Raw genomic sequence first — 11,257 nt, forward strand, 5'->3', positions numbered from 1 at the left:
AACACGTTTAACTAAAATTGCCACCGAACTGCGTGGTGCAGGACGCAACTAAACGCATTTAAGTTAAATGTATTTAGGGTCTTAAATACGTTTAGTTAAATACAATTTAAGATAAAATTTGCGATAGTTGGTGCAAGTCGCCCTAAGTATGTAACTTATAAGAATAAACAAAAAACGCTTCCTTCTGTAGAAAGCCACATTTGTTATCTTTAATTTTAAATTATTATTAATCTTATTAGATTGAAGTAAATATTTTGCAAAAATCAAGGATTTTGGAACGTGATGATAACCAATAACCTAATATATACCTACTTTTTTTTATTTTTTTTTATTTTCTTTATATTGGCTTTCACCCATTAAGAGTGATCTTGGCCATACATTACAACATTTTTCTTATTAATAAATACAACAAATAACAGGATAAAATTGACATGATTGACAAAACAACATTAATAAAACAACATAACATAACGTAACATAAATAATCCAAACATAACATAACGTAACATAAATAATCCAAACATAACATAAACAAAACATAAACACAACATAAACATAACATAAACATAACATAAACATAACATAAACATAACATAAACATAACATAAACATAACATAAACATAACATAAACATAACATAAACATAACATAAACATAACATAAACATAACATAACATAAACATAAACATAACATAAACATAACATAAACATAACATAAACATAACATAAACATAACATAAACATAACATAAACATAACATAAACATAACATAAACATAACATAAACATAACATAAACATAACATAAACATAACATAAACATAACATAAACATAACATAAACATAACATAAACATAACATAAACATAACATAAACATAACATAAACATAACATAGACATAACATAGACATAACATAAACATAACATAAACATAACATAAACATAACATTAACATAACATAAACATAACATAAACATAACATAAACATAACATAAACATAACATAAACATAACATAAACATAACATAAACATAACATAAACATAACATAAACTTAACATAAACATAACATAAACATAACATAACATAAACATAACATAAACATAACATAAACATAACATAAACATAACATAAACATAAACATAACATAAACATAACATAAACATAACATAAACATAACATAAACATAACATAAACATAACATAACATAAACATAACATAAACATAACATAAACATAACATAAACATAACATAAACATAACATAAACATAACATAAACATAACATAAACATAACATAAACAAACATAACATAAACATAACATACTTAACATAAACAGTACAGAGCTGGTAAAAGTAGATTATCACAATATTATAAAAATAGGAACCTGTGTACAATATAAGTGGGCGCTTTTCGTTATTTAACCAAAGATTTTTCTAAAATTAGTAGCGTTTTTTTTAAACAGAATTATGAAATTGGCAATCTTATAAACAAACACAGCATAGTGAATATACCTACTTAAAAAAATATGTAAAATCATGGGATATGACAATTAAAATAATTTTCTGTTAATATTATCTTATATGTTGGTACCTACTTTGTCTGGATTCTTCAGACAACTAGTTCCTATTTTGAAAATGACTCTTAAATTCAAAATACTATCAATTGGTATCTACTTTATCGCTTTTCTGAATTATTCACACAACGAGTTCCTATTTTGAACATGACTCTTAAATTTAAAAAAATCCGAGTTATAAAGTTGAATGAACCAGAGCAACAGACAAACATTCGTATTTTTGATGATGTGATTTATGTATACCAAATAAAGGTCGTGCAATAACCAGTGAACTCACCCAAGTCTAGCGAATTTTGTATATAACTATTGCACGTCGGACGATGAATAATGTTGTACTTACCAGTAAATAAATAGTTTTCATAGGAACTCATAATATGTGATATATGTATTGGTAAACCATATAAGGTGTATTAATTAATTATGCTCTAAATTCTGCCTCGAGACAGGCTCCCATAATGAGGCAGATTACGTCCAACTTAAACATACCTACTATTATTGTCTCTTTATTTATGTGTAGTTATACATTTTTCTATTACTGTTCTTAGCTATCTAATGTTACATTGAAGAGTAAGCATGTTTATATTTGTGTTATGTTGTGATGATAAATAAATATATATTTACAGGATATTTCACAATTGATTTGTCGGATTATCTGGCCTGGAATGGATTGAATTTAATTTTTCTAACGGCTTAAAATCACCTGCAATATATATTGGGAAATCGAAACCATGAGTTATTTTTTGTACTGTACATTTATGACATTCTTGAACTTCTTGTTTTCAACTTGGTGTCAAAAGTTTCCGTAATGAAATACCGATAAGTTGCGTAAAGTTGGGCGTTATTACATATGCCACTGCTATATAAGCTAAACTTTCAGAGACATTTATCACAGTTGATAACAAGTTCTATTTCTATCAATACACATTCAAATTACCTCTATCACAATGATTGGAAAGGTGGGTGATTAAAATATCAAACAATTTATTATATTTGTTCGTTAAATTTGGTGCCATTCTTCGATCGGACAACTAATAAAAATTAGGATATAAATTTGTTACTGCAATAAAATAAACATAAATAAATTAACATCTTTGTAAACAGCTTCTGAACCCAGAGATAATTTCAGCAATAAATTTAATTATATTTTTATTATGTTATAAACCAAGTAAAATTCAAATCGAGTGAGAAAAAATCGTGAAAGAAAATGGTAATAATCCGTAAGAGGGAACCGATTTATTATTTAACCGAAAATGCATTTTTTTTCTTCGATTTATAATTTTTTTTTTAAATATGGATTAATAAAACTATACTGCCGTTTTGGACCATTGTGGAAAAATAAAATTGTTCAAATCACACTATAGTAGATTTTCGGTAAATCCTTTTAATGAGTGCAAGTTTGAAAGTGTTTGTGCATACCGATAGTTGTTCAAAATGGTTTGAATTAGTGTGGAACACTTGCCCGCATTCCCCTCTTATCCTGCGAAGTCCTGCGATGCAGTACACCACTATACAAAAAAGAATATCTTTCTTATGATTTGTCAGTGAATGATTTTTGACGATAAATAATAGCGAAACCTTTTTAATTTAATTCGTAATATAACATGTGAGAATATAACAAAAATAATTGTATTTCATAATATCTTCATTCTTATAATTTAATAACAAAGTTATTGTGTTCGACAATATGTTATCCTTTAATGAATGTAAATAATCATTGCCGCAGATGCAATGTGGCATGTTGTGTCTGTTTTACTGGTATTTCAATGGAGCCTACTCAAAAGAGCTAGCAGCATTGATCCCTTTTGCACCGGTGAATGTATTCGAAACACGACGGAAACGAGCGGAACACCCGTTCACAGTTGATTTTGTGAACGGATCGTTTATTCGACCCGTGTTTGTTTTAAGTCAGCTTGCATGTGGTACGAGCTACTGGCATTATCCCTCTTACAAACTCTTCAAGACTTGCATTCTTACATTCACTACCTTAGCCCGCTTCACAACGCTGCCCATCCGGGTCGCAAGTTCCCCTGTCTTTAGACTTAACTGACAGGGGCGCTTTTGTGAGGTGTCACAAAATGGCTTCGCTTATAAACGTATTACACAACAGTGCCGGTAAATTTAAGAAAAAAACACCCCTTAAAAGACTACGTAAACGTTGGTAAAATACCACAACGTTGTACATATTATTAGAAGTGAAATAAAGAAAGGATGTCTATTACATTTTATTGTGATTTGTGTATTCCAGTTCACGTTCTTATTCGCCCTGGTGGCAGCCTGCTCCGCCCAGCACTATGTGCAGGTACAGCACCCGTCCGAGCACGGCCACCACGGGGGCGCGGTATCCTCGCAGAGCATCGTACTGCAGCAGTCTCACGGCTCCGCCCCCGTCCACTACCAGCATCAGCCCCTGCACTACGCCGCCCCCGCCCAGGTTCACTACGCCGCCCCCGCCCAGGTTCACTACGCTGCCCCCGCCTACCATCAGCAGGAGGAGCAATATGTAAGTTATCATTAAACGAGAGAGAGATAAGGACATGTTGCTGCGACAGTATTATCCGGAAATTAACGTGATTTACTCTGTTTATGTTAACCTCAATTTTAAAGAACTGTTACAGTTATCTTTCCGTTATCGATTTGTTTTAAAAAAAAACAGAAAAGTTCTCATGTAAAAATGTTATGTTATCGTTTCTGCAAAAACATTTTAATTTTAAGGTTAGTTTAAGTTTGAAGATTTCGAATGTCTTGGAACGTACCAAAATGATTTATATTCAATAGTTAATTTTTTCGAATAACTCATCATTTACATTACATAACTAATACTTGTACTATTGTAAGTATATTTATTTTTTCAAGACGATATTTTACTGCTAGAATATTTAAAATTATGACAATTTAATAAGATTTTGTCGGCATATTTTCAGTAACTTTTTTTCCAATTATCTCTTTTTTATCTTGATTAGGTCCATCACTAAATTACACAAAAAGATAAGGAACTAGAAAGAAAATGGGTCCAGTCATTCAACCAGAAAAAATCCTCAATAATCTTATATAATTTTACACCTTTTGTTTATATTACAAATAATGAATCTAAAATAAGCATTTGTTATTGAAAATCTATTGGAACTTTTATATTTATTTATTTCCAGGCCCACCCTGCCTACAAGTTCGAATATAGCGTCAATGATCACCACACTGGAGACGTGAAGAGCCAGTCCGAAGAGAGAGATGGTGATGTGGTCAAGGGTCACTACTCTCTGCTGCAGCCTGATGGCCACGTCAGGACCGTCCACTACTCTGCCGACAAGCACAGCGGGTATGCTTACCATTGTACTACTACAGGGAACGAATGACGTAGTTAATAATTTAAAACATATTTTCAATTTGGGGGGCGGGTATGGGTATCGCCGCTCCAGGAACCATTTATTGGATAATCAACACCTCTGTTATAGGTCACTGCAAGTGGTTCGCTACGTTGGTGTCTTAACAGAGGTGCTCGGATTGTCTAGGTCTTGGTGGTAGACGCATCTGTACACTCATTGCGTGGCGGTTGAGACTGGTTGAGGGAGACCTTTCTCGAGCAGGACTCTCTCCATTCATCGCCTTGCACCGCAGTGAGAGGGATGGATTCATATGTCTGTTTCTTGTGGAAACTGGCCCTCAGATTCCTACACAACCCTCATACCTTTTTCCTTCAGTGAACTTCATCTCCTTCCTTACCATAAAAATACATCCTCAAAGATTACATTTACAATTATTTTCCTCTGGGCCTCCTTTATGGAGCTAACGTAAAAATAAATAAATAAAAAACTCGTGTACTTTCTAATATAATTGCTAGCAACAAGGTTACATTTGACTAATGCGAATCATTTTAATTTCAGATTCAACGCTGAGGTGTCCTACTCTGCTCCCCAACATCATCAGGGATATAGTCATCAGTAAATAGGCTTCATTAATCATTATTATTGATAGTGATTTTCTGCTAGGTTATTAGTTTTACGCCATTATATTTATGTTATATCCTAGCCGGGAGTCACCATCGATATCAGCACTTCTCGATTACTTCATATTTATTATTTTATACCCATTTTCATCTTCACATATTCTTTTCTTTCTGTGATAATAATATGAGAAAGATCTATTTTATTTATACTAATAAACAAAATGTCTTTTAAAAATAATGTAATGTTTTTCATTGTAAGATAGAGATCCTTTAGAAAAAATCATAACATTATTTGCAAGCAAGTTTTCCAAAAATCTAACAGTAAGTACCTACCACTTTTAACAGTTTTGTGTAATTTGATACACTGTTTAGAATGTATTTTTATTTACGAATTATTACCTATAAATATTAATATTCTACCTATGAACGTTTTTTTATACTGAATTAAAAGGTTCTACGTGTAGTTAAAAGTCCCAAAACTAAAAGCTAATGGGATTATGATGACCCCGAGGAATTTATATTTATTTTGTTGACGACAGTTTCAAATATTCAAAAAACAATCTTAAAAAACTGAGCAGAGCCTAACTTTGGACATAGACAAATGAAAGTTACTGATTGTAATGATTATAGGGTAACAGCAGTCGATCAGTATACGAAGAATCCGGTGTTGTGAGGCGTGAGGTTGGTGGGGAAGGGAAAGAGATGGGTGAGTGGAAGGTGGGGAAGTAATTGGCTAATCAGACCTGGTCACCAAACGCGGTTGAAGCCACTTCAGGAACGTTTCAATTCTGAATGATGGTCTTACACCAGGGTGATACTGAGAGTATCTGTCACTGTGGAACGTGCCGCAAGTATACTATATTATTTTTAAATGAATAAATTGTGAAATAACACAATCAATCAAATAAAATTTACTGAATTTGGTCGGAATTCGAATCCGCCACCTTCGGCTTGCTAGTCGAGAACCTTACCTCTCGACCACGAAAGCCTTTCCTGTGTGAAAGATAGCATTTTTTGCCTGTGCTTTTTATAATTTTAATAAAAATGCTTCTCGATTTAAGAAAGCTTTTCTGCAATAGGAATTTTGGTCTTCCAATAATGTAATCTAAGTCATGGTTACAATATTTATTTAAAAAAATACATAAAAAACAGATAAAACAACAAAAATAATATATAAAAGTGGAAAATAAATTCAAAAACTTAAAAAACAAATATCACATTTAAAAATAACATGATTAGGAAGGATGTTCATTCAGTGTCATGCTGGAAGTTGTGATGATTATAATAAAGCTCGTGAGCTGTTATTTCAACTAATGAAGGGTAACTTTATTAGTTATTCATCGTTGGTGGTCATTTGAGAGCTTTGGTAGCCTTCGCAGTGTTTGGGTCATCTCGGGTCAGTGTTGGGTCATTAATGGTAGTGGCTGTATTCGTGCTCTTGATGTCCTCCAGTGGTCTCGACTACGGCGTTGAAGCTGAAAATAATAATGAACGCGAATGAACATGCATAGTGGCCTTTGTGGATGAATGGTTACGATGCTCGACTACGAATTCGGAAGTCACTGGCTCGAATCCCTAACAATTTGGGTTATTATTTCAGAATTATTTTATCACAAACATTTATATATGAAGAGTATATTTGTGGCACGTTCCAGAATGGAAAAAGCTTTCAATATCGCCTTGGTGAAAGACAACCTTTCAGAATTAAAACCTTGCATAAAATGGCTTTAACCGTGTTTGATGAACAGATCTGAATAGCCAGGTACTCCCCCACTTTCTTCTTCTCCCTTTTTTCCATTCCCCCTTCCTTCAGCCTCAAAATATATCCCACTTAGCGATGCCACTGTCTTACTGAAGCTAGTGGGACTGTTGTGCACTAGGTTGTTCAGAAAAATAAGTTTAATAATTTACTTAAATGGAGAGGACATAAAGTAATGTATTACTATTACGATGTAGTCGATAGCCCAGTGGATGGGACCTCGGCTGACAGCATAGAATAAGGATTCGTTCAATGGCTGACAGTATATCGGATTTATTTTGAAGCGGTACTGACAACCTGTACGTTTTTTTAAATGATATGCTTAACTTCAAGGTATGTCTTCTATTAATCGGAAAGCATATTCTCATGGAAGACAATTATTCCATGCCCAGACTTTTGGCATGGCATTTAACGCCACAGTTGTAAAATAAAATCAACATTATTATATAGCTACCCATTATGGCCATCAGCCTTGTAGGAGACGGTCCTGGTCTTGCCATCAGGTTGCAGCAGGGAGTATTGGCCTTCCACAGAATCTCCATCGCGGCTCTCCCACTGCTGCTTCTGGTCCTCGGTGTGGGGGTCGGACACGGAGTACTCGAACTTGTACTTGGGGTACGTCTGCAGAAATAAAATATTCAATTAGATTGGATACAGTAAAAGATACAAAAAAGTCAAATTCAGAGGATTAGTTCGTCTACTTACGAATTACGTTTGCGAGAAAATGGAGGGCATAAATTGATAAACAAGTTAGTATAGACAATACGATTAATGATTGACTGAACGCAGTAGTCACTCACAAGAGATAGTAGATGGAAGGGGGGATTGTACTGTTCACAACGTATTTCTGATTAAACCCTAAGATGAGCATTATGTACGTAATAAGCAGAGATGTACTTTATTTCAAATAAATCCATTTCAAATGGAAATGAAAATGCAAAATGGGTATTTTCCATTTTGCATTTTAAATGTTTTTCTCAATGCATTTTCCATTTTAAATGCTTTTTTGCAACATACTTCCTACTAACTTCACTCATCCTTTTTTCATAAGCCCCAAATATCAGTCGGTCCTCAACCTCGCTATGAGAGATAATTTACATTTGTCAAGTTGCTCTCTGGTAGAAACCCTGGCAATTGAGTGATACCATTACAAAAAATACTGATTCAAATACCGAACATGGGGCCATGACGCTGTAATATTAAATGTTATATAGCAGTTTCTATGTTTTTATGTTGGCAACATTTGTCCCGCGCAAATTTTTTGTGGTTCATAATCTGTAGTCGTGGCATTTTTTGATTTACCATCATGTAATATGTTTGTTCTACATTGATGTCCATTATTAAATGACAAAACTGTTTAAAAATTCTATAATTATTTTAATTGTTTGACCTGAGAAACCATTTTGCATTTTCAATGCATTTTGAAAATAGGTATTTTGCATTTTGCATTTGAAATGCTTTTCTAAAAACCATTTTGCATTTTCAAATGGAAAAGTTTTGACCCATTTCTATTTTGCATTTCAAATGGTTTTGGGTATCCATTTTGCACATCTCTGGTAATAAGAAGGCAAAAGTCGAAAGTGGACAAAAGAAAACTGAGATCTGTTTTTGGGCAGAATTTGGGCATACAAAACTCCGTTATAGCTCCACATTGTAACTGTTGTTCAGCAGTTCTTTACTTGTGTAACGGCAGAAAGCAAAATAAGTTATAAATTTTCCAAAATAGAATAATTAGGTGAAACAGATTTTCAAAGGTAACTAAAATGTTAAGGGAGCTAAATTAAACAGTGATCTCAGATAGATGCTGATATTGAACGTAATTATATTCATACACAAAATAATAAACAACCCGTTACCAAAATACTTGAAGGACGTGCAATGAAATCAAACTACTAAAAAAGACAAAGCCATTACGCAAAACAGTTTATTCTAAAGAAAAGTGAAATATTATTGCGGGAAACCATAAAGACTGCACCAATCAATAAATTCAAAATAGATTATGAATATCCTATTACACATTTAAAAATGTAGTAGTAGATAAATTATAAATCGTAATTTGCAAACTTTAATGTACAAATAACTAAAATAAAAATTCGAATGGATTGAATACAGTATAAATAATCTCAATTCGTGAGGTGTGCTTTTTATTATGAATAAAATTTAGAGAAAGTCGCTTATGATTTGATCACCTATGACAGATATTATCAGAAATTAGTATCGACGTAATGTACGACATGCACTTAGATGGAAGAATAAGTAGGAATGTGCCAGAAAAACTGAGCCAAATTGATGAAGGATGTATGAAAGCCCTGTTTCTAGGTGATCCAGAATAGAGAAAGTCGCTTATGATTTGATCACCTATGACAGATATTATCAGAAATTAGTATCGACGTAGTGTACGACATGCACTTAGATGGAAGAATAAGTAGGAATGTGCCAGAAAAACTGAGCCAAATTGATGAAGGATGTATGAAAGCCCTGTTTCTAGGTGATCCAGAATAGAGAAAGTCGCTTATGATTTGATCACCTATGACAGATATTATCAGAAATTAGTATCGACGTAGTGTACGACATGCACTTAGATGGAAGAATAAGTAGGAATGTGCCAGAAAAACTGAGCCAAATTGATGAAGGATGTATGAAAGCCCTGTTTCTAGGTGTTCCAGAATACAAATATTTCTTTCGATTCTGCCTACTGAATTAGCCTAGTAAGACAGTAGGCAGACTTGACGTTAATGATCCTTACGTTTTCCTCTTGGTGGTGTTCATGATGGTGGTAGCCGTGGTCAGGGATGTTCTCCTGGACTATTCTCTGCGAAGAAACTGCCTGGCCGTGGCTTTGGTGACCTCCCAAATCATGATGACTGATGTAATGGGCACTGCAAACTGCCAACAAAGCACTGACGACAAAGATCTAGAACAAAATATAATATTTTTATAAAGATAGATGCATCTGTCTACATTCTTTGGGGATCTGGTAGGGAGACGAACGAAAGATGTTGTGAGGTCCTAACAGCAGCTTTATTGAGGTAGTCAAATCACAGAGTCCAATAGAGTAGCCAGAGTAGTCATAGTTGTTGCTGACGATGAATGAAGATGTCGTCATGAGATGATTTAAGGTAAATTAAAGTGATCGCGTGCTTAGCATGAACATAATTCCTTCTGAGAATGTGAAAACTGCTGATGATTCCGAATGACTGCAATCCTAATTTTTATAATCACCTTCTCTAACATATAAAGGAAAGATCGAAGACCGTGAAAATAGAGGTTAGCTCTTGCATTTGCTTGGTGTAGAATATCACCATCCCATTCGAATTTCACAATGATCGTGAAACACAGTTTTGTTCTGGAAAAATAAGGCCTGATTTGCCAAACTTTTGGATCGCCAAACACATCCACGTCGTGCTTCTGATGTCTTTTATTCTATGGCTATTACCATGACTGATGAATCCAAGGAACTTGATAAGAGCGGATACACCTTTTATCTTACTGCTACAAATACTAGACGTCTGTGATACTCAAATAATTGCACTTAGCCTCGCATGGTGATAACACCACTAATTAGATTAAAATGTTATTTTCTAATGGTTTGAAGACGTTTTCAACATTTTCCATTTTAACTAACATTTTGCTGCTATCCTTTTCTGGAAACTTGTCCGATGTAAGGATCTGATATTATCGTGGAATGAGCTAAAACCACAAATATTACTTCACGACTGACCAAACAATTCTTTGAAACTTACTTTGGAGAACATGGTGGTTGACTTAGTTGTTTCTCTTGGACAATCCTAATGGACACTGTACTGATAAGAATAATGTTCGTCTTTTTATATGGCATTATTTATTTCAACAGTACGGAATACGCAATGACGACACTTTAATTAATTCAACGAAACATCACATGTGGCTAGTCTCGTGAAATATTTGGTGAAAATCGAAAACCAAGCGTTGCGAGTAGGGATTTCCACATCGGATTTACGAATTAAT

At 33.7% G+C, this 11,257-nt stretch overlaps 2 protein-coding genes across 2 annotated transcripts; one reads left to right on the plus strand and one right to left on the minus strand.

Annotated features, from left to right (window-relative positions):
• The first annotated feature begins 2,515 nt into the window (after positions 1–2,515).
• On the plus strand, positions 2,516–5,563 carry LOC149427020 (uncharacterized). Its single transcript, XM_089633557.1, has 4 exons — positions 2,516–2,527; positions 3,817–4,071; positions 4,718–4,884; positions 5,450–5,563. The coding sequence occupies exons 1-4, from the start codon at positions 2,516–2,518 to the stop codon at positions 5,508–5,510; spliced, it is 495 nt and encodes a 164-aa protein (XP_089489683.1). The 3' UTR covers positions 5,511–5,563.
• Positions 5,564–6,696: 1,133 nt separating this feature from the next.
• Positions 6,697–11,025, minus strand: LOC149427021 (cuticle protein 18.6-like). The gene is made up of 4 exons (XM_089633658.1): positions 11,014–11,025; positions 10,017–10,184; positions 7,725–7,891; positions 6,697–6,986 (listed from the first exon to the last, which is right to left on the minus strand). Exons 1-4 carry the CDS (start codon positions 11,023–11,025, stop codon positions 6,923–6,925), a joined length of 411 nt encoding a protein of 136 aa, XP_089489784.1. The 3' UTR covers positions 6,697–6,922.
• Positions 11,026–11,257: the final 232 nt, after the last annotated feature.

The sequence above is a fragment of the Hesperophylax consimilis genome, chromosome 1, assembly GCF_061612785.1.
Source record: "Hesperophylax consimilis isolate HC1 chromosome 1, BYU_Hcon_1.0, whole genome shotgun sequence".
Lineage (NCBI taxonomy): Eukaryota > Metazoa > Arthropoda > Insecta > Trichoptera > Limnephilidae > Hesperophylax > Hesperophylax consimilis.